The sequence below is a fragment of the Typopeltis vanoorti genome, chromosome 18, assembly GCF_054136105.1.
Source record: "Typopeltis vanoorti isolate ZY-2024b chromosome 18, IOZ_Tvanoo_1.0, whole genome shotgun sequence".
Lineage (NCBI taxonomy): Eukaryota > Metazoa > Arthropoda > Arachnida > Uropygi > Thelyphonidae > Typopeltis > Typopeltis vanoorti.
This window is the reverse complement of record NC_143566.1, coordinates 16,649,403-16,674,722: the sequence shown is the minus strand read 5'-3', so window position 1 is coordinate 16,674,722 and position 25,320 is coordinate 16,649,403. Positions and strand designations below refer to the sequence as shown.

The 25,320-nt window shown below is 35.2% G+C and overlaps 1 protein-coding gene across 2 annotated transcripts in view; it reads right to left on the bottom strand.

Annotated features, from left to right (window-relative positions):
- The window catches only part of sd (TEA domain transcription factor 1 homolog scalloped), a 336,647-nt gene extending 323,516 nt beyond the window's left edge, over nt 1-13,131 (bottom strand). For both annotated transcript variants that reach the window (XM_090407968.1, XM_090407969.1), the window contains exon 1: nt 12,696-13,131. In XM_090407968.1, the coding sequence (XP_090264094.1) occupies nt 12,696-12,750 (55 nt within the window). In that variant the 5' untranslated portion in view covers nt 12,751-13,131. The remainder of the gene's footprint in view (nt 1-12,695) is intronic.
- Between the last annotated feature and the right edge of the window lie 12,189 nt (nt 13,132-25,320).

Sequence of the window (25,320 nt, the reverse complement as noted above, 5' to 3'; positions counted from 1 at the left end):
GACCGGATATTGTTATGGACTAATTTATAAACTCAAGTCTCGCTTTACTCTTCTGTTTTAAGTTCAAAAATGGCAATTTACAGAGTCTCATACCTTTCCTGATTGAATTTCTCCACGTACTTAATGAACCTCCTCTGTATACCTTCAATTCTTTTAATGCCCATTAGAAATATGGATGACCAAAGCTGAGAAGTATAATCCACTAGCCTGGTCAGAGATTGTATATGATTATTATAAAGACAATTCAAAAAATTTTTCACAATGCTCTTCTCATTCTAGGTGGATTCAAATGTAGTTTTTTTTTTCATCCAAAGCGCATGGTCTCTATAGACTGCTGTATGGAACCTCTCACATTTAAAATATGTTTTATGTTAAAGAGTGGCATCTTCTAAGCCTAATAGTACGCATTGGTTCTATAGTAGGCATTACCCATTTGCTAGTATGAAGCATCTCATGAAATCTTTGTTTCACCATTAGAAAATTCTGTTTGCCTATTTGGTTCGAAAATTAGGATATGCATGGAACTTAAACTGCATGTTTAGCCCTTTTATTAGCATTGTGCACTTTTATTATTTGTTTTCCTTTGTTTTCCAAGTTTTCCTTTGCTCAGTCTTATTATATATATTCCTACCCTCCTCTTTTACCTTGCGGTGTAGAGGATTTTTCTACATTTAACCGCTACTGTATCGAGGATAAGTGGGTTATCCCTATGTCTCTCTATATATGTTTATATATTTTTTCGAGTGATGACCTCTGATGTGCCTTTTCCCTATATCTTTTTGATTTTATTCCCTGATGTTCAACGCCCTTTCCTTTTTGTTACCAATTATATGCTCCATATGTTGCCCCATAAGATGCACACACGTACTTCTAGAAAGAAGAAATAAAGAAGGCGATCCTTTCCGATTGTGTGCATAGCTATGGCCATGAATTAAGATCATGTGGAATAACTTGTTTTCATAGCCGTCGACTACCTGAAATTTGCACAGAGAGAGAGAGAGAGAGAGTATGTGTGTGTTCGAAGAGGATATAACAATATAACAGCAGATGAGTATTGAGCAATACGCCTTGTCTAACAAAGACAACTGTGGCTAAGACAGGAGAAGGAAATCAACATTAGCTACCTGAAAAGTAGAGAAAGAATTCATTGGATTGACGCATTGCAGTTCCTGTAAAATTTCATATGGACGACGAGAAACCGTGGTACTCCTTATTACCGGAAGTTCCTCTAAGCCTTTATAAGAAGCCCAAAGAAGAGAAAAGAAAAGCAATTTCTAAATAAGGTTTGGGTAAAGCTGACAATTTCAGGGATAAAATCCTATTTTCATTGCATTCTCATGCTCTGTTTTTTGTGCATCATAAGACTAGAATGCGTACTCCAAGAGCGACTTATTATTCTAATAGTATTCTCCACCACAGATGATTTTTTTTTTTTTTTCAGTATCGATTCTATACACGAGAGGCAGAAGAATCTATAGCAGATCTTTTTTGTGTGTGTGTGGGGGGGGGGTGCAGGCGGGGGATTGGGAAAGAAGAAATCTGTTGACTTTTTTCGTGATTGTTAGAGACCACTTCATGAGAAAAGTTGTTCCAGAGGATAGATGAGGCAGATAGAATAGAAGAGGAAAAGCAGAAGAAAAGGAGAAACAGGTTCTGTGTCTTTGGGTTTGGACTTAAAAGGGATGTTGGGACGATGCTGTTTTTGCTGGTGTTCTAACAGACCCAACAGAAACCGGAGGAATGATGGGTGCCAATTCATCGAAGCAGTGTCCTTGCAGAAAATATACAGTGCTGAAATTGGGAGTCTGTGAGATGGTGTTGAAAAGTGAGTCGGTGAGGGAGAGATTATCTCTGAACTGAATTGCCCTCCTCTGGACATCAAGCAGGTCTTTTGGGGGGGGGAGGATTTAGATTTACCGTCTGAAACATGTGAACAGCATTCTCAGGATGTGCGGATTTAAGATTTATGCGTCGTTAGTAGAGGAGGGTAAACCGGGGCGAACTGGCCCTGCGGACTACCTGGAATTTCCCGATAGCCTGTAGTGCAAATAGGCCGAAATATCTGCTATGGTAATTTTGTCATGGTATTCAGAACAATTTTTTATTCAAAAACTTTTATTCAGAAAACACGAATATAAATAGAAATGTTCACAGCATTTTTATTTATGTTCGACAAATGGAATGATTAAAAAAAAAAAAACGTATTTGGTGTCTCTGCTGATGGAAATCTCCATTATACCAGTGAACACTATGTGGGTTTTCTGCGTGGCTTAAATAAAAAACAAGTCAAGGTGCCAAATGCATGTATAGTGCAAGTATATGTTTGGAAGTTGTTTATAAGTGAAATATCACGGACAACAGTTTGGACGTATTAAGTCCAGTAAGTCCAAATGTATGGACTTATTACGACACACGTTATGGGGCGAATTTAATAAACTGCGATACATTTCGGTTCTCGGAGAAACCCTTAGTGAGCGAAAGACAGGGATTTAACTACAACTTTTGATGATTTTTAACACTACATGAGTTATATTTTATCGTGATATGCTACAAAGATTTTCTGAAATTTCAGAATCGATAAATTTAATAAAGTTGCGCGTCACAAGCAAAAACTATTTTGGATTTTCTCATACATTTTGAAACAAGAATCCCAAGAATTTTGAAAATATCAAAACCGTCTCAATTAAACTTTTACTAAAGATGTATTGTATGCAAATATTGACACTGGCAATGATGACTAAAATGAAACTGTTACGGTAATTGAAACTTTTGAAATCCTTCAAATACTTTGTCGTGCTGTTATCAGCTTTTAACTAAATTTAATTTACACACATTGGCATTCAAGCGCATTTTAGCTTATGTCATCCAACTAGGTATCCCGTGACCGATTTTGCTAAAAACTAAATTATTTTTAAACAGTTATGACAGAAATTATTATACCCACAGTTCACATCTTGAAACGTTCATATTAATGTCACGAGAAAAAGTTACTCAATAAAATAAATAATATTATGCATTAATGTTTTAAAATAATTATATTAAAATAATATAAATAATTATTTATATTATGCATAATATCTTGCAAAAACTTAATAAAAATAGTGAGAATGTCCTTAATATTTAGCGTCAAAAAAAATCATTTGTTTTAAGAATATATTTCATAATATAAAGTAGTGGGTTTGTGGGCTGTTCTCAAGTAATTTCCCGGACCTAATTTGGTCTCCAGTACAATAGCATCTGGAATGGAAACGAATGCCTGTTTTTGATAGTTGATATATAAGCATGGATAACTCCATCCAGCATAATGATCCCAAATATTTGAGGAACAGCAACTCACGGGCCGAGCAAGTTATTAATGTGATGTCTTTATGCGAAGAATGGCTGAGGTAAATATCAGTACAAGAAGTAAGACCTGATTCTGTCAGGTGACCCATGTGTTACTGAGGATAAGGGATAAGGATAGGTGAACTGAGACCCCTTTTGCTTTAAAAATGAAAAAAAAAGGAAAGAAAAAAGTCAGTATATATTTCAGTAGCACTGAAGGTGACCAAGTTATCCTCGGCGCATTAAGGTATCCGTATGAAGACCAGTGTTTAAGGCACTGGTTGAAGACGATTTTGAAGTTTGGGATGTTTGAGTACTGTGGTTTGTCGAATGAATAGGACGACTAAAGTGTATTCTCGTAAGCAAAACTGTGTAATAGGATTATTGGCGATTTAAAACTGGTCATTTATGTATAGGAGAAAGAAGATAGGTGATTGAAAACAGCCCTGGGCATTTCTGCATTGGCGGAGAAGCTCGAAGAGAGGGAGCCATGACATGCATTGAACGACCAGAGGAAAAACTGACTACCCAGTTAAGGAGGATGGAAAGTAGATCGAAGGATGGTGATTTACTGAGCAGGCCTCAGTGTCAGCCACGATCAAATTCGTTGGAAATGTCAAGAGCAAAGCGAATGTTTCTCTGATCCTTTCCATGGCACGTGTCCAGTGGTGGATAATGTGTGCTAAGAAACAGCTATGGATTTAGATTGATGAAATCATATTGGTTACCACCAATATGATTAACTGGTAGATCTCTAAAGTGGCGAAGTTGATTTGATGACATTATTCATTATTTTGAAGAGAGAGGTGATAGCGACTAGTAGATATGATGCAGACTTTTTATCTCCTCACTTTTTTGATATAGATTGAAATATGCTTGCTTCCACGCATTATAAGTGCGTATTACAGTATTAGTTTTGGAGCACAGTGTTTGAGTATAATTAAAGTGATGTCATCTGGACCCGAATTTTTGATGTTTAATTAGTATTCTTGTGATGTTTTTTTGATGATAACCATCGGAGGCATATGGTGCTCTGCTCTTGGTATGATAGGAGACGATTTGCCTTGTTCATCTGTGAGGAGTTAGAGGATAAAAGTGATGCCAGGGGACAACTTTATCTTTAGGTGTAACAATAGTTACCTGCGGTTACACTTTCATCCAGATAGCAATATCAGGATGAGAGAGAGAGACGTGGAAGCACAGGTGAGCAGAAGTTGTGACGATGGTCCTTGCAAGGGTTCAGAAGGAACAACGTTTATTTGGATAGAATGCGAGTTTTCTGTTATTGTCTCTTATACATATGAATTTGCTGATGGTTGTTTTGCATTTATTGCGTACTTCAGTGTAGGTCAAGTATGAAGATGGAATTCTTGTTTCAAGCTACCTGTGGTATGCTGAATGCTTTTTCTTCAACTGCTTTGCTACACCTTTTGTTAAACCATCGTTGGGAAAGTGTGCTTGAATTTTTAATGAATGAATTATATTTTGCTGGTAAGAATAATTTGTGACTCGCTAAGTGTAGATATTTGGATTAGATGAATGGAAACTCCTCTTTGGCACCACAAGGACAACAGCGTGGTGTCCTCCGGTCACCACACTATTGTCCTGGTAGTGCCAAAGGAAAGACAGGAGGTTGGGTGTAGCTCGAGGGAGGACGTTCTGCGAACGTCCTTAAACGATGTTTGCGGCATTATTTTGCTCCGTACCCTCGAAATGGAGGAAGTTTTTGATCTACGTATATTTGCCATGTCCTTGAAGGGTATCACTTACTCTGTATGGAAGAGAGAGGAGAACAGAAACTGGAACTTCCACGTAGTGTTTTACCGAGAGATGAAGAGCATCTGTAGTTTTATTAAAAAAAAAAAAAAAAAAGACAGAGTCGTTCAGTTTGAACAGTATCAGCTATTTGACCCGAATTCTCCTTATGCAAATTTGATAACATATACGAGAAAAAGTAACATGTACTTGTAGAAGTACATAACGAGTTCCATATACATCAGATTACATAATCTGAGAATAAGATTTTACAAATATGTAACGGCTGGTTTAGTGCATATCTGAAGAGCTATTCTGCAATTCGTCAAGCAAGAGAAGACACATTGGACAACAAATTATTTGCATATTGCTTTCCTTTTCTGAGAGAATGATTATGCTTTTGATGTGATGTATTTTGATATGAATGATTATCCAATAATAACCGCTATTTTTAACACCTAGAGAAACATAAAATAGTGCGTAGACTAGGGTAGTAATACATTTTCATCTGTATCACCTTTCACCTCATAAAGAAGATGAAGTGTTCTTTATTTGGAAATTCGGGTTTCTTCCCACCTAAAAACCGGCCTAAAATGCACTGATTTGACAGGTATAATACAGGTTGTTCATGGACATTAAATACTATTTTGTTGCTTTTCGTAATACTGTACTACACAACAAAAACAGTAACCTTAAAACAAAATTAGTAGCCATTAATTTTCTTTCATATCCTAATGCTTCCCTCATCCAAATGCATCACCGTTTGCTAATGTATTCGGGTTGATTTCCCTTAGCAGCGCTTTTCTATTATACAAATACTGTATTTTTGCGAAATTTTTCTCCTGTTCATCACCCATATCAATCAAGTTGGTCAGAAACAATTCTAGAAACAACAGATCTACTGCGATGCTATTTTTCGTTTTTTATAAGGATTTAAGCAAAGGTAATGAGTGTTTGCTGTGCATCTTTTGGTGGACAATAAAACTACAGATAATCTGGACACAATAGTGCACAGTTATCGATGCAAAAGGAATATCATAAATAATTACTTTGTAGCAAATAAGTCATTATTATACTAATGATATATTATTTTTTATTTCTCTTTTTTTTTTCTTCGTTTCGACACCCACAAATAGTATTCTTCAGTGTTTAGCTCCCTTACTGTGTTGCTCCGGCTTTCATAAGTCTAGGTGAGAATAAAGTGTATTTTCAGGAATATATGTTGTAGCTGATTTGGAGTCTGTAGATTAATATGTTAATTGCGCATATTCTCTTGCAGATTTGTCTGTTAGAAAAATAATTTCTTCCCCACTGTCAGTAGCCACCTCACATTTAGATAAAAAGCCTTTAGATATCCTTCGAATCCTAGATGAGATTCCGACTTAGAGCTGTCGAATCAGCAAACATTCCGGAAAAGTCACTCAAGATATTCCTCTTTACATTTATCCTTTCCGTATAAGATGTTAAAATAATTTACCATTTAACTGCTATTTTTCACCATTTATTAATGTTCTTTATCTTCAGTGATGCTTACCCGTTCCCAATATGCAATTCAGTTCTTGTGCCGTCACCATGTGCAAATAACGCTCCTCCCGTCGTTTCACGGCGAAATTTCGTCCGGCATTCTAGTGCTGACGAACTATGCCGCCTCTCTCTGACGGCAAGCCACCTCCCGTCTAACGAAATCGGCACGTTGACCCCGCCCTATGACAACACAATGGATGCAAACAGATCCACCAGCCTACTACACATGCCTTCTGGGGATATTTTTGCTACAGGTGACCTCCGTCACCTGTTGACAGGATGGATGGATGCTCGAGTTTATGAGATCTTCGTATACAATCTTCGGTACAAATGATGGACGCGCATGCCACTATTCGGTATGGGGGGGGGGGGATTCAGAAATTCTTCTTTGACCCTATTTAATATAATATCATTGATATGTTAACTGGCTAGAATGAAAAACCAGTGAAATATTTAAGTACTCTTATGATGATTTCATTATCTTTTTATGTGAATCTCACGAATAGTTGTAAACCTAGTATTACATAATGTATCATGGATGGGCAAGAGTTAGATAATCAGGAAACCCTGCTCTAGAGACCAAACATGGAACTTTTTCAAGTCACTTTGCGTTTCCGGTAAGTTGGTGGCCTCAAATGTGGGATGAAAATTCATCTACCACCTAAGCACATTCACAAACATCTACTAGCTGACAAAAGGATTTAGTAAGATTACACACATCCCCTACCCCCAAGAACCTCTATTGCTTCGTTTTGTCCGCTGTCTGTTATTAATTTCAAATAGTTGCAATGTAGCTGATTTTTATTAAGTTAATACGCTAAAATCAGATGTAGTGGAATTCATGTCAGAGCAAAACTACGTAGATCTACAAAAGTATATATCGCAGAGCATTTCTTGCTGATAAGAAAGAAGAAATTCATAAGTTAGGTGACGCCTGTATGCAATGCAAACGCAGTCTTGATTTAAAAAGAAAAAGCATTTTATTTATTTTGAACTCCATGCATGATGAAATGATGATCAGCTGATTTGAAATAAACACTCTATGCATAAATATTTTTATGTAGTGTTCATCGAAATCATCATCATCAAATACCCTGAGTGGGGTGTACAGGATAATATGATAGTAGTACGTGGTTAAGTTTACGATATTACTAATCTCCTATCAACACATTTAACTACTAATCTTCTGTTATCTGTTCAGACTCCAATATTATCCAGTCTTGTATCTTATTAACATGTTTGCCATATCTCAGGTGAGTGGCTACTCAATATGGAAATTTTGCGTTACTTCACAGTTTTGCATATACTGTAATATGAAATAACACATATTACTACGATGAAATATAGTAATTTTGAAACACAATAATTTTTCATGTTAAGCGGATACTCTTCAATAACATTCTTCAAACTATGGGAATAATCCCTTAGTCAATGACATGTAAAAAGACGTTCATAACTCTAAGCACTTAAGAAAAGTTATTTCTTAAGTGCTTAGACTTAACAAATTAATCTTTGTACTGGGGAAGCAAAGACTAAGCTTTATTTTTTAATGCAAATTCCACCCACGAAATTATATCAGCTTATTGTATATTTGGCGCTGCAGGTGGGGGAAGGTTAAATATCTGGAAACCTTGCTATAGAAAGACCGAACTTTTTTGATGCCACTTCAGGAAAATGAAATTCATCTCCCACCTAAGAAATGTTCTCACGATGAGATTCAAATCCACACCTCTTGTTGAACGGAATGCTAATCACTCGTACAACATAGCAACTTATTGGAATGGTAAAATATTATCTTAGTAGGTTCGCATTAAATCGATGTGATATGAATTTGTGAACTATACTAGCCAAGGAGATGATTCATATCTGCTTCATGTTAGTGAGACATATTCAAAGTTTACTTTTTTTACATTGGCGATATAATGCAAGAGATTTTATTATGTAAAGAAGGCTTGTTATTATTTTGTGGTGAGAATGTGAGAATCCTCTTTTCTTATGGGCATATATACACACTCTGATATATTTTTAATATCGATGAATGAAAGGATGAATGAAAGGCTAAGGCATTGTAGAGCAGTGGGTTTTAAACTTTTTGAAACTACGGAATCTGTATAAACATCCAAATTTTCATAAAAAAATTATCGGAAAGAAATTTTTACAATGAACCTGATACATAATATTACGAATAACCTTTTAGAAATAAGTCATCTTAATAAAAATTTGTATTTTCCCCCTTTCCCCCACGTATGCTTGGAGTAATCCGTAGAAGTTTTTGCGGAATCCTAGGGGTCTGCTGAATACAGTTTAAGGAAACTGCTATAGAGTGAGGTAATTTATTGTTTATGTTTTTCAGTAAACTTACATACTTTTGTAGATGCATTCACTGTCACAAATACACATCACACAATACACGTTTTAAGATAACATGTTTCAGTCAGCATTCCAGCTGGTTTTTTTTATAGAGCTCGTTCATATTCTGGAAAACAAGCTGGTGTTATTCATACTACATAGTCATGCGAGCATTGTTATGAGATCAATGCCACCTTTTTTTTTTCATTTTTTTAAAATTTAATTGCAAACCCATTCACAAAAGGTTAGAAACCTACAGCGCACAGGTACTGTGGGTGAGTCAACGATTAAATAAACTAGATCTCGTTCTAGAAACCATGTTTTATTATATTTTTTTCTTGTCTCTTCAGACCCCGTCATGGTTATTGAAAATTATCGATCGCGTGATGTAGTAGGATTCGAACCCACTGCCTGCTATTTATCAGGAGACTTTACATGTGCTGGACAGAACGAACTGTCCTGGGTACCCAGGACAGTTCGTTCCGAAACTGTACGCCAGGTGGCCACCAAATTGCCAAAATTCACTAGGGGCAATTTTATACTGCTTCAGCATATTTTAAAATCAGTTGCTTACAGGATATTGTTGATTGGTTAGCAGCGAAACTAGCTTTATCTAGAAAAAAAAAAAAAATTGACTGACATACGCAGACTACACTTTAATTAATATCCATGCATTGTTCTTGAGGGCTAATTCACTTCTGAAATCCAGAAATTTTTATGCTCCATTTAGGTACTTAGATAGCTGTTTTGCTTATGAATAGATAGATAGCCGAAAGAAAAGAGAGAGAGAGAGAGAGAGAGATTTTCCTTTTAATTAATTACTTAACTGATTTTCAAATCGAATGAGAGCAGACATATATATATATATATAGTGTTGGGCAGCCTAATTAATGGTATAATTTTTGTTAACAGATATAAAATGAAATCTACTTTCGCTTTCTGTACATATTTTTTCACACTTGTAGGGCAGAAAATATTATCATTTGAGAAGAAGATACTAAATTTTATAGATTTCTCTCTCTCTCTCTCTCTCTCTCTCACTCTTGTCATCTTGACCTTGACTAAAGCATAGCAAATAATAAAACTGTCGCTAACAGAAATCTCTTCACTGTCTTCTGGAAACAAGCTTTTGTAAAAACTTTGTTCTCACGGGATTGACCTGGAATTTTTGTTTCAAGGTCTTGCTCTCCAAAATGCGACAAGTCGTAGTTTGGTGAATAATCGCTATTTTTATCTTTTTTTTAATACAAAAAAGACATTTCATTTAGAACCTTCAGATAGTAAATATCAGAATTCTCTATTTATGATGGATGATTTTCAGCTCTTTTAAAACACTAAATATTTCTCATTAAGAATAAAGTGTTTTATTGTACTGCGCAGTATTTGACGTATGTGCTTTTTAAATAATTGAGCGAGAAAAACAGTTTCTCATATTGGGTCAACAATCCTGTAACAACGTTTCAAGAGAATTAAAAATAGAAATAATTTAGGTAAAGTAGAACATTATCTTTGTAGGGACGTATTAACAGCATTATCGAAAACAACCATAAAGTGACGACACAAATGTCAAATTTGAATCTACAGTCTGCGTTTTGCTTCGCACATGTATTTTATTATTAAGATTATTTAAAATGTAAAAGTAAATTTAATGTGAATTATACGTCTCGAACAATTTATTTCATTTTACAATTAAACATCCAGTTCACAAGAAAAAATAAACTAAAATAAATAATGAAAATTGTTCTAAATGCTATCAGTTCAAAAAACTTCTGAAAACTGTCAGTTCAAAATACACACATCAGGAATTCATTGTTAAAAAAATCAGTTTAGTTCCGTTTTAAAACTTCAGTTTAGTTATGAAGTGTGTGTAAATTATGATTGACTGACTTTGTTTTTCTCTTTTGCTGATAAATCTGTTCATTAAGGGTGCCACATTTATTACACAAATAAAACCTAAAGGGTGATTTCAGTCTAACTTTAGTCTGTCTAAGATGCTTCTTAGTAGAATATACTTTAGAACAGACAAGGTGCATTGGTGAGATTTTTCTTTTATGATCTATTTTATCCAATTTGAATTAATAAGCAGTAGTTTAAAATTTAAGTTCCTTCCTGTTTGTTAAAGCTCAGCAGGAAAGCTCGGTATGGTCATACAAAACATTATTATCAATAAAAAATACAAAAAATTATTCCTGTTGCAAACTTTTCAGGTTATTTACCTGACATCAAACGAGAAAGGAGAACAGATAAGGCGTGCAGTAGTGTCAATGTATTCCATGCACGGTTTAAAAACTCGACATCCCCCTTTAGGAAAAAATCGTAATGGGGATATACAGTATTATAGGACAGAAATGCAGAGTAGTGATTATCTTTCTTTGCTACATTTTGTGGTTGGCTTTTTTAGATGTACTAAGCTGAGTAGCCTATGCTATTCAATGTTTTCAATGTTCTTGCCTTCTTGTTGGTCCAATTCCACCTACAAGGTGGAATTGGACCAACAATAAATTATTTGTAATGAGTGATTCGAGTGAATTATTTTTGTCAAATTTCATCGTTAAATTTATATAAATAGTCATTAAATGAAATTTAAAAAAAAAAAAAACGGCTTTAACTTCCTTATTATGCACTTTCTAATAGATAGTGTCACCTGACTGTGGGGAGGAATTTAGAATACACTTTACTCTTATTTTAAAACACTTATAGCCAAGTTATAATAGTCAACCATCTTCAGAGAAGAATTCTAAAGGTGAATAAAATCTAACGTTCTCTGATCTCGAGTTTCTTCTTTAACATCCTGCTTCGGAAGTCTCGCAACAGGTCAACAACTCTTATCACTTATAAACTATACAGTGTCTCGAAATATGCAGTTTGCTGATAGACATTCAGACTGATGCTGCGTTTTGATCAAAACAGTATATGAGGTGTTTTTTATAATGAGAAGCTATGGTCGGTTAGGATAGTCTTTAGTATAAAAGCAGGGACCCAAGATTAGCTCCTTTACTTTAGTTTATTTATCATCCTCAAATTTTTCACGAATGTTCTTATCCGACTGTGAAATTTCAGTGAATATGTTTCACTCTTACGCAATGTCCTCTCTGATGTCTTTCTCATTGATAATGAGAAAGATATCAAATGAGTCAGCTAAAAATTTTGTCATTTGAAAAACAAACGGAAAAAAAAACGGTCTTAACGGGAGAGACATATTTGGAATGTGCTATTCGACTAAATGCTCACAAATGACTTTTAATTTATAAAACAGAAGTTATATTTATCTACAGTTGATAATTTTCTGTCTTGTAACTCGTAATAACTATTTACGAGTTTTGTCATAGAGAAAACTTGATAGATATCGCGAAACATTTCAAGTTTAAATACGAAACACCTAATTAGGACTGTATGTGAAAAGTCACTGTACGTCATTCCTCATGATACATTGCGAAGTAGTTTAAAAAGAAAACATTTTTCACAACAGCAACCAAGATATTTACATTTATTAAAATCACATGCATCCCGCACAAAACTATTTTAAGTTCTTTTCGAATGTTTAATATTATTAATTTAATAGCAAGTATTAAATAGTGGGATTTTAATGCGCTAATTAGCACAGATATATATTTAAAGCCTTTTATATCAGTTTTTCAAAAATAGTCATCTTATTACCAATTTTAGCATTGAATTTACTTAAAGTAATATCAATATTATAGCAGAATTTGTGAAATATCATATTTTAATATTATAACTCTCACCTGCATGAGGGCCTAGTTTATACGGATGAGCAATGTAAAATCTCTCCATCTCCATTATGACGCCGGGCGTTTCATCCTTCACCAAAGTTTTTTTTCTTGTTATTCAGCTGTAAATCCAGCATTAAGCATTAGTCTTCATCTCAGGTGCCACTCAGGCTGAGGTTATCACGGAGTTCTCGTGTCCCACGCTTTGCTCCAACTGTCCGTTGGTAGCGCCCGAAGCTATCCTCAACTCACGCGACTATTCTCCCGGTCACGGTGCCTTCAACGATCGCGGCTGCCGCTCAGATGCATTGAAGTATAACCACCTTTTTCCCACAGGGAACAGACACAACAGGAACCGGTTTCTTCTCTCTCTCTCTCTTTCTTTCTTTCTTTCTTTCTTTCTCTCTCTCTCTCTCTCTCTTTTTCCTTATCCTGTAAAGTTCCTGGCGTCCACACGGCGTTGCCCTTTCCCTTTCTTTACCTTCCTCTGCACGTCAGCTTCGGTAAGAGTTAGTGGATTGCTTCTGCGCACGAGTGTGCCGTAAAACACGTGCTGCAAAGGGCCACAGGTGTGCCTTCCGACTGGAACCAACCTGTAATCACAGCCTACGGGCGCGCGCCTCGAATCTCTTTTGCCGCTAGTGCAGCTCAGGCTCGCCGATACTAGTGCACGTGCAGTGTACGACGGAGCTGAGGCCGCCAGCGAAGTAAACAAAGGTTAGTGAATGGAGGAAAACAGGGTGCAACGCTTCGCCTCGCCCGCTTGCGTAATTGGCTACTATATGAGCGGTAAACAATGGAATTAGTGAAGTGTGGGAGGAACCTGATTTTTCGCTTTCCTCCCCCCCTTTAGGGAAAACTGGGGAAACTCGGGGGGAAAGAAGAAAAGGGGAGCAATGAAAGCGAGCAAAGAGACACGTTTTCTTTCTTGGTGTTCTATTTTTGGTATGCAGTCGCGAGGTGCGTCGAGTCGTTTCTAGTATTTGCGTTGACCTCAATAAACTGGATGATCTTCCCTTCTGCCGGCCGATAGGTTTCGTTCTACTCCTACCAACCAGAACTGGGTCTACTAGTTGCTCTGGAAACTAAACTTGTAGCAGGGAAGGAAATTAAACATGAAGACAAGATGACGTTCGTCGCGCTGAAATATACTACAACAAGCTTCAAATCCGAATATGCTACACTTTTGGTTTAATACTCTTCAACTGAAATTGCTATTTATTGGTAGGTTGTAAATTATTTTTTAAGCGTGCTGTAAAAAATGACTGAGCCTTAACAAAATAAATACATCACAGCAGATTGTGATATGGTTTGCTGAAGCCTAACACGAAAGAGATTTTAATTATGCATAACATGATGACGGCCTGTGTGGTGGCGCTGACAGTCGTTGCACCCAAAGTGGCTACTATGCAAAAAAGAAAGCACCGAGTGTTTTTTCGGTTGTTCGAGACTACTACCCGAGCGTTAAAGCAAAGAAGTAGACACGTAGACAGCAAGAATATTGTTTAAGCGAGGTACGCAAATAAAGGAACAATATTTTTTTCCTTTAGATTTCAGGCATTAAAATTCATTGCCACACTTTTGTGCTACTTATCAACGAGAATAAGAAGAAAGTACTCTCGAAACGTTTTAACGACTGGTAAACCTGATTTTTAAGGAAGCGGGTAATGATCGCAGGAGGGAGCTGGTCGGTCCACTGCCATTGAACTTGTTTGTGTATTGCAGAACTCCAGAAAATCCATATTTCACGTAGATTGAAAATCATGCCGTCGACATGCATTATACGCATGTACGCGGCAAGAAACATGAAATGAATTGTAACTAAAAAATTATAAATTTTAAATTGACACTTTTGAAAAAGCAACTCAGAGGAGGGTGTTTCGCAAATTTGGAATATATAGCTCATAAAGAGTTCAAAGATTTGCGGTAAGTTGCTCTTGGCATTTCCATTAATCTGTCTATGTGAGCAGCGATTGTTAGCACGCACATTAAAGAAAAAAACAAAAAAACTTAGAAATCGTGTTCATCCCGTACCATTACCACTGTTCTAACAGAATGGCACGGCGCTGCCGTGATCTGCTTCTGCAAGATGCAAATTCTCATCCTGAGGTATCTGCCAACTGCGGCTGGATTATAAACTTGATGGAACAATTAAATGTCCATCTATAATCACTTGAAAGCAGAATGGGGGGAGAGAGAGAAATATCTACCGTGTATCTCATTGGCGTAGTACTGTGGGATTTATCATCTGTGGAAGTTGAAAACTTTTTGGACACGTTGCGTATTGCGGCTTTGCACAATTGAAGTTTCTATGAAGTGAGAAACAGAAGCTTAAGTATAAGAACTTTCAAAATCGTATCAGCGCATGAACACTGTTAATATTCGTTATGTAGAAAGGACTGAAAAATCCAAGTTTCTGCAGAGAAAAAACTGATCAACTGATACGCCGGATATAAGACCCGGCTAACTCATCTTCCGCTGAAAACCCTTATAAAAATGTCCCCTGTCCTAAATAGCATTCGAATCCGGGTCTTTTCACCCAGAGGACCGTCATCGCTACCAACTGTCTTCCGGACTCTCTTGATTTTTATTTTTACTTAGAATACGTTAAATGGATATAGGATGTGTTACACATTTTGTATGCTATTTAAATAACATTTAACTTATAATCGCGTTTCAAACAGCATAAAATCACATTCTGGTTACAATTATAACGTAAACACCAAGAAATATACAGGCAAAGTTCAAGGATTTTTTTTTTTAAATAACATGTTCTGACAATTGATGATGCAAGTAATTTTTTTCTCCCTTTCATTTTACATGCTTCGCAAAAACTAGCAGTGGTCGCCCTTCATAATAGAAGGATTCTACCTTTCATGATGTTGTTGTTCCATAGTAGCTATGTCTTAGCGGAATCTTTAATTTGTTCATTGCTAATATCGTCCAAGTTGAATTCCCAAGAATTCCAGATGGGAATGAAAAAAAAAAAGTATACTTGTAGTGACTGACATTCTGCATCCTAAATTTTGATACTTATGCAACAGTTCTACCTGTATATTGATAGTTATATTCTTTGTGATTATTTCTAAACCCCAAAATTGAGGATTTTAAAGCATTGCACTACAGCTAATTCGAAGTTTAATTTTCATTCGAGACTGTTATTAAGCAAATGTCTTGATTTGTGGACCAACAAAGAACTTTGATTTCTGCGTCATTCAGTTTGGGAAACTTTTACTTTAAAAAGTCTCAAGGACGTCGCGACATTTGACCTTTCGTTGAAAAGAATCGGGTTGGAATCCCGTCTAGATTGCGAAGAGCATTTATAAGGAGCTTTCAATTGAAATGAGTTAGCCGGTCTCGTATGGAGGTGGAGACTCTGGAAACGGGGTTTTTAATTTTGCTAAAATAATACACTGGCCTCATAGATCTTAATTCCCTACAACTAACTAACCCCTCTTTAAATAAGTTATTCATCTTTTTTTTTTTTTTTGTTCATTACCTTTATAACATTGTTCATTAAGTTTAATATTATTATGTAATAGAGAAAGAAGTTACAATTCAGTACAGGGAGGGCCGCCTTATCCAATTCTGCCCTTTTGGCAGTACCTAAGGACTAGAAAACAGATTAACAAAACATTTACAGGAATTGGGAAGAAAAACAAAATTTTAAAATAAAGATATTTTATATTTTCATCCAGAAAAATTATAAATAGAACTATTTCAGAATAGAAATAGATTTATTAAACAACAATTCTTGAAAACATAAACAATCATGAATCACATTTTCTAAAAAAACAACAATAAAAAGAAACAATCACATTCGATTCATAAAAATCACATTCGACGCTTAAGATTGGTTATTAAGGTATATTTACCTTGCGGCATTTTTTATTCGCAAATTCTCTTATAATTTCGTCAACTGGCAGTTGTTTTAACATTTCACTTTTTATAGAAAGTACTGATAAAGATGATAATTTTGACTGAGATAATCCTAATCGCAAATGATTTCTTATAAGATTTGATGTTGAAAATGCTCGTTCACCGTCTGAATTCGTCTCCAAAATTGATGAGTAAATTCGAAGCGCAATATTTGTATTCAGGAAGCTTCTCACCAGATTTCGTTAAATTCGTGCTGACAATAGTTCTGATATTGTTTTGCCCTCCGGAAATAATTTTGAAAATAATAAAAATTCGTCCGCAAAAGAATCTGAATCTTGATTATATATGTGAACTTTGCTTTGAAAACAATTTCGCTTTCTGACATTAATTTATCAATAAGAATGTCAAATCTGTCATAAAGAGAATTATAGGATAGCTTGTCTTTTATCGAGTTCCTTTGTTAATCTATCTATGATTGAATAAAGCACTTGGATTCGAAATTTATCCGAAGGATTCAGACTTGTGGTTTGGTCATGTTCACTATTTATTTCATCATGAAATATTTTTCGCTTCCGTTGTCTTTCGAAAATTTTAAATTCCGCTTTTGGTGCAAGTTCTTTGGCAAAATTTTCAAACTTAAAAAAATTATTTCGAATACTTTTTAAATAAGATAAAAGACTGTTATAGAGTTTTATAGCAGTACATAATTCAATGCCAGGCTGCGGTACGGCTGCATTTACAATACTGATATTTTGAAGAATATCTTTCCAAATGACACATATTAGAGATGTTTCAAATTGTTTAAATTTTTTTACAATACATTATTACTACAATACATTATTATTATTATTATTATTATTATTTTTTTTTTTTTTTTGCTTTGCGCGCTTCCCCAGCTTACCACATCCTATATTAAAATATGAGAAGGGAAGGAAGCGCAAAGACTACGGAATCGGAAAAAATATTCGACTTCCGATTTTTAACGGATATGAACGTTTTAAAGTCCATAGAGGTCGATAGGACAGTTTTTGGAATGATATCTGTCTGTCCCTAGCGGTACTTCGGGGGTGAGGCGGGGAGCCGAATACAAGAATGCCTAGATCTTACGAAACCTTAATGCGACCCTGATTCAGTATTAAATGTTGTCTAGGCATATCGGGCATTGTTTCCCACAAAATAAGTCATCGTTTATTCGCTAGTCCATGGCAACATTATATCATTTTCTTGCTCTACTCTCCAGTGAGAAAAGGAAACGAAAATACTGGCTGAATCACCCTCCTGAACGAGCAAAAGTGCGACCACATTCAGACTACAACATCTTCCAGTACCGTTTTTTGTTGTATTTGCATTCCGTATGATGAAAAGTGGTTGCAAACTTTCTTTATACCAACGGATAAGCCACAGACGTCGAAGGCTTTTCGTTCTTTTTTGCTGTTAAACAAAACTACTTTCAACCTTAATTTAGAGGAGGCTTCCATTCTTGTAGTTTGTGCTCGAATTCTAACTTCTGCAACGCCATTTATGTCTAAACACACACAGAGGGAATCATACATACAAAAAATTTCTGGTAGTTTCTCATTTCTCTTTTTAACATGGACATCCTCATGATTGTAGTACCCCAATGCGTTTCTTGGAGCTTTGATTTCAAACGTTCTGCTTGTCATTAAGCTGATTTTGATGAACTTATGTTTGGTTTTGGCAAAAAAAAAAAGGTGTTAACGAATATTCCATGCTTTTTTCTTCATAATCATGCACTTACAGAAAATTCTTCTTTCCAGTGACAAGTGGAACAGGAGTAGAAAGACCTTCTTCTTGGCCTCGTTGCAAGTGGGAAGTTTGATTCTTCGCCTCGCTTTGATTTTTGCGTCAAAAATCCATAACTTTTGTAAGACTTAAATTGCGATCTTCAAGATGGTTGCTTGATTCACGCCCGATCGCACGAATGCAAAACGATCTGTTCTTTTTTCTTATTTTCCTTCTTTCAGTCTGTTTTAACAGTAGTTAAGAAGCATACATGCAGTGATAATATTTGGAGAATTTACACAGTCATGAAGATATCTTTTCTGTTGTAGAGGTTCACAAATTCACCAAAAAAAAAAAAGAAAAAAGTAATGCATTGACCACTCAATTAGCCCTCAACCTTACATAGTTCGCCACTTACATTCAACATGTATGTGTTTGTTGTGATATCTCACTCCAAGTTCATCGTACTTTAGTATGATGAAACACTTAATATGATGAAACTGGTCATTACGGTTTCTTCTAAAATGTGACTTTAAGAGGAATGAAATGTTAAATCCAAATAGGCATGGTTTTTGCAATGTATTTCGCTCATATACACCCATAATGCATTCCCATAATGTAGAACACTCAGCGAATTCGAACAAATGGCCATGCTGGATACCATTGTTTAATGGATTTTGGAGTTCTCATCTTCCCAAAGAATTCTGCTCGCATCCCAAAGCGTTCAAATAAACAAAAAAAAAAAGTTATGAGGCTAATTTATTATGTCTGTAAATAGCTTGTGAGAACACGAGTACAGCACAATTAGTCTGCTTTACAGGATTGAAAACGCAGCAAAACGGCCAAACCATAAGTCGACCATGTACCTTCCATATATGATGGAAGATGTGTCGACCTAATGTTGAATCGAGAACTCGCTGACTGTGTATAAAGGAGCTTAAAAAATAAATAAATAAATAAATAAAATTTCAAACTATGAATTCAGCAGTCAGGCCATCAGGAAGGTCTAAGAGTGCGTTCGTGTGCAAGACAGATCGTCATCGAGCAGCATAAATTTAAAGCAATAGCAGCTTGCAATATTTACCATGAACGTAACATTCTTAGTTAGCCGTTTTGACATGCTCATGTCTTCAAATGTATTGAACATGCACCTGTTTTTTCTCTAATCGTTCTTTACTCTGTTTTGTATTTCACTTGCTCGTGTTTCCTTTTTTGATTTTTGATTTTTTTTTTTTTATTATTATTATTTATCCGGTCGGTTAAACAAAAATGGTGATTTGGGAAGAAGGACTTAAAATGGGTTTCAGAAAGATTGAATATGGACGTAATTGATAATATTACGACAAACTACAATTTTGAGGAAGTTACAATTAGAAATATCTGTTATCTGGTTGGTCTGTTTGGTTATTTGCATAGCTCAACTCGCTCTCCATAATATTTATGGAGTATACTTATCATTGTTATAGTTTCAAACGTGTTCTTACAACAGCCGTCGTTCAAGTACGGCGTATACGAGTTGCTAGTCATCAAAAAAAGCAAAAGCAACATGGCAGTCACTTTCTTAAACATTTTACTTAAAGAATAGTTCAGCAGCGCATCGTAGAAAATATTTCCAGTTTTATTATACAGGGTCTATGAAGGAGTCTATGAAGCTTCAAGGGTATTTTAAGCCAAAATTTTATGTTTATATAAATTTTTTTTACAAACGTTTATTATGAACATAGGCTCAATTTTTTCTAACCACTGTGGAGATATGACTTTTGTAATACATCGATTTATTATCAGTTTAAAACTTACTTTTAAGTAATCCTTTTTTGGAGTTCACCAATGCTCTCATTTGATTCCATCCGCAAATAGTCTTAAGGATTAACATAGGAACATATCGGTGGTCAAGGATAAGGAAATCCCTCTCCCAGAATAGCCCAACGGTTGGTACACTAACGGTTTTAAAAATAGGTAAAAATGCTGTAAAAATAGTTGAACGAAAAAGTCAAAAGAAGTATTATTATTAGTAATAGTAGTATATATTTGCACGATATCACATGAAGTATATATAATTCAATATAGTTTGATTTATTCGCCCAAATGAAGTGAAACACTATTAGCGTTCTGAATTCTCAACAAAGCGTTAGGTATGCATTTTTTTTTTTTTTAAGAAAACACGAAAAAGACGCATTAATTCCAACAATTATGCGCATCTACACAAATTATACACTTTAATCCCAATAGCTATGTCAAATTATCTAAAATTTCTTATTACTAATCATATATATATATATATATAATATTCGATCAAGTTGTGATTTGTTGGAAGTACAGCAGAAGCAATATGGCTGTAATGCAAGTGTTATTTATCTGTTTACTGTGTGTGTGTTCTCTGGCCGATTTGTATGTTTTGCGAAATGAAAAACCCCACCATCGCTGAATGAGACTGGCAAGCTCACCTTCAGTTGACTAACCTATTTAAAGGACGAATATAGCGAAATTCTTGCGAAAAATGTGGCGAAATCCATATATCTGTTGAATGCGATATATGGATTTCGCATATATCGCATTCAATCTGGTCGATTTGTCTGTTTTGCGGAATATCCCGTGTTATCGTGGAATGAGACTGGCAAGCTAGTTGATTAGCCATATAAAAGACAAATATAGCGAACTCTTACAACTGCGCATATAGTAAAGTAATAATAGAAAATATTCAGATTAATACTAGGGAAATTTAAAGATTTAAAGGGTAGTTTGAAATTGCATTGCATTCTTATATACTAATGCAGGCGTCTTCAAGAATAAGATTCCGTAGTTTAAATTATTAACTGTGGAAACGAATCAATTAAATATTGCTCAAATTGATTTATTAAATTTAATTCTTGATATAGTACATAATGCCAATTATAATGTTGTCAGATGAGGGGGAAAATGGTTCTAAAAAAAATAAAAATAGGAAGGATCGTGCACCAGCATTTCTTTTCTGAAAAGATTTAAAATATGAGCGCGATGATACACTGAATTGTTTTTCGTGGGGGGGGGGGGGGGGTCGAGATAGAGTAGTGCTTGATAAGCATGAATTTGTACGGTGAGCGTATGTTACTGTACTGGAGGAAGCAGTCATGATAATATTATGGACCGATTACTTAATGAGATAAGGAAAGCGCAGTGTTATTTATGAGGGATTGTAATATGGGAGAATGAAACAGCTGATAATACAATAGGTAGATAGTTTTGGAACAACTGTGATAATCATCTGAAATAACATGTACTCGAATCTAACTTGAATGACATTCAAGTTAGGATCTTGAATGTCATTGTAACTTTAGATAATTAGTGATGGGCCATATTAATTATTTGAAATCCATATGTAATTGTGATAATTTGACCTTTGATAATTAAAGTATCAGCATGACATTTCATAAAAAAGTGAATATTGAAGTTTGATAAGAGAATTATAAGTATTAAGAGGAATAATTGCTTAAAGGAAGTGACATTCATGCAAAATGGATAACAGCAATGAGATACATCTTGTATCATTTTATGTAAAGTTCAAAAATAAATCTGATGTTGGTTGAATGAATGACGAAGTTCTTAAAGGAATGCATTTTAAGAAGAAACTATGCGAAAAATGTCATTTAGTACTTAATTTTTTTTTAATCTTTAATTTTGAATCGCCCAGCTATATGGAAGAATTTAATAAGCATTTTACAAGTAGATATGTAAGCGCTAGTCACTTAGAAGATGAAATACTGCTTGAGAGGCAAGATTTACCTAATGATGTAATACAGGAAGAGGATTGTCTGAAATAGTCATTTGGGAGTTTCCAAGGTAAGAATGATATATTTCTAGTGGTAGTAAGGTGTATGTGGGAGTCAGTCGTACTCTTATTCATCTTTAATGAATCTAGGGGATTAGGAACAGAACATTCTTAGTAAATTAGGTTTATTCCAAATCTTTAAGGTGGTTTGTCGTTAAATGTGGAGAATTACAGACCAGTGAGTCTTGTTGGTGCACAGACAAAGCAATCGAAAAAATAACCTTATTCTGAATATCTTTCATTTGCGATTACTTTTTTACACGCCGGGGTTTTGTCATGAGGAGACTGGTTATTGCAAATCTTATTCTTCATGAATATGTCGCAAGGAAAATAGATTAGTAATCTATTATGATAATATGATTTGTGTTTAAGCAACACTTCAATCCAAAGGAATCACATTATAACCAGGAAGATTTTTACGAGAAAAACATACCATATAATGGTCTGTTTTCAGACTATGGAAACATAGTCTGAAACTATGATCATAGGATGTGATGCTGTTTACTGTATATTATCACGATATCACAAGAATTCTTGTGATATCGTGAGATATCTTGTGAGAAACTGGCTAAGGAGATTTTATCGTTGGCTTTTCTCGAAAAAAAAAAAAGGTTATATTTTGAGAAATACACACGATTGAATTTTACTGGCATTGAAATTAAATTACTTATCAAAATTTAGAATTGTAGCGGTTGATATATAGGAAGTTTAGTGATTCGTATAGTTTTTCAAAGTTTGTCAAATGAGAAACAGGAATGCAATATGCTTTTGTCATCAAAACTGTGTATTGGATTTGCAGCTAACCGGAGAAAGACGTTGATATATAGCAGAAAGAGAACGAATGAAAGACAAGCCTTCTTGTGGGATACCAGTATTAGTTGCAAAGTTTTAAGATAAAGATCCATCTACTATTACAGACAATATGCACCAAGACAGAAAACTGACCACCCAGTTGTATGAGTCGGAAGACAGACCATATGATGGGAACTTGCTTAATAAATGCTTATTAAGTAAGATATCCGCCTTAGAGATATCAAGAGCAACCACGTGTGCTGTAAATTAGTTATAAAGTAGGAATCTGGATAATGCGCGGAGTTTATGCGTTGCCACACCATATTTATTTAAATTCTGAGCAGATAATATTAATATATTTTTTTCTTTCTTCATTATTTATGTATTTCGTGTGTGGCACTGGGTAGCCTTCATCGTTTTCGTAGAACACTCTGAAGTGAGGTTTGTTTACTTTTTTCCCCCTTACTTTACTGAGAACAACTGTTTTTTTTTTTTTTTTTTTTTTTTTTTTTTTGTTCCTCATGCATTAATTCTTTAAATGACCATGTCGTAGTATAGTTTTTTTTTTTTATTTTAAAGTTTTCGTAGAAAATTGTTGAATATGTATGTCAAGTACAGTGACAACAATAGTAACGTTTTTAGAGGAGAAAAAAAATCTGCCAATTTCTCAATGACTGCATTAAGAAACATACCCGACTTGCTGATACATTTTCTTACCCCAAAAATAAATTGCTGCAAGTGCAATATATTTGGATAATTGAAAAATTTTAGGTCAAGTTAATGAAGGGTGATTTGTTTTGCAACGATATGATTTATTTATTTGTAACTTATCTTCGTCATTGATTTAGTTCGTATTTACGTTCAGTTTGTTTGTTTTGCATTTCAAAAGAGCTCGCAAAAAAAGTCCCCCAAATTTAAATAAATAAATATATCCACTAAGTGAAGTGGTGGGTCTCATCTGGGTGATGAAGTTCATGTGCCCTTAAAAACATTCGCACTCCCTGCCGGTCTGTAAGTTGAAGAGCGAAGGTTCTGTCCACTGAGCAACCAATCCATCAATTGATGTATTGATGAATGACCGCATTATACGAAACTGTTATTGCGAAATGCACTTTTCTTTTTCCTTTCTCTCTTTTTGTGTGTGTGTGTGGGGGGGGGGATCATTTCCGTACTTTTCCTTTGCAAAGTGGTCGTTGCGCTGATCTGTGTTAAGTTATCAGGAGAGAACATCATCGAACCTTGTCACCAGAAATGTTCTTACGGCTACTCGGATTAATGAATTAATCTTCTTTTGATCATCAGGAATGGATTCCTGCTATATGTTGCTGGAGCTGCTTGTTTAAATTGATATAACAAGAACTACCAGGGCTGGAAAGAAAATGTTGAATACGTTGTTGTTGGACAGTACCCCACCGCTTGTGACATGTTGCTGATAATGGTACTAGTGGAGAATTTAAAAGCCACTCAGGTAGCAAAACATGTAGACGGGCGTCTAACTGGAATGCTGTAAAACTGAATTTCGTTCATGTCCACAACACGTTGTAGAAATACGCAACCTTCTAGAGCGTAGCCTACCGGGTGGTTCCTCGCACAGACTTATCTCACCATGAAACGATTTTGCGCATTTCTGAAATTTGCATTCAGTGTGACACTGCCACCTGTCAGACACCAACTTCCGGGGCTAATTCCTGTGCTCTTCACCACGAAAACTACATTTTGTCATCTAAATATTTTTACCTGCAATTTGCAATCAAATATATATATATTGTGGTTTGAGGTTAAACTGACACTTTCAACCCAGAATGCATCGATATATTTATACAGAATATATCCCAACAGAAATGAAATACCAAAAATGTTAAATTTTATCCCTATGTGATTCATATATGAAACAAAAAGAAAAGTATTATATTAATCTGGACCTGCCATGAATTAACGCCGAAGAACAATGTACGATGGGAATTCGAAATATTCAGTGTCAGAAACTTGGTACCAGTCACGCAAATACGCAACTCTTTGAATGATGGACAGTAAAACGTGCGTTTTAACTTTAATCCATTAGTATTTATGAAGGTTCTGAAATTTCACCGATCCCATTAACGCAAGCATTCCGTGACTTACATACAGAAGCGTTCTCTAGAAGTTTGTAATTTGATTGAGAAATGAAGTGTTATTAGATTGTTATGTTTCGGTCTTTATTTATTTTGTCTTGAATTTCATACTTATTGACACTAAGAATTCGTCGGAAAAGGATATTTAGGGTTGTAAATTTCCGTGCAAGACAAACAAAGAATTACCGTTTTGAATGCGTTATTTCTTGATCAAAACGTGCAACATGTGAAACGAATGACAATGGAAATAAAATGACACGAACTATACAAGTTATTCTGTTCTAAAATGTCAGCCGATTCTTTTATCTTC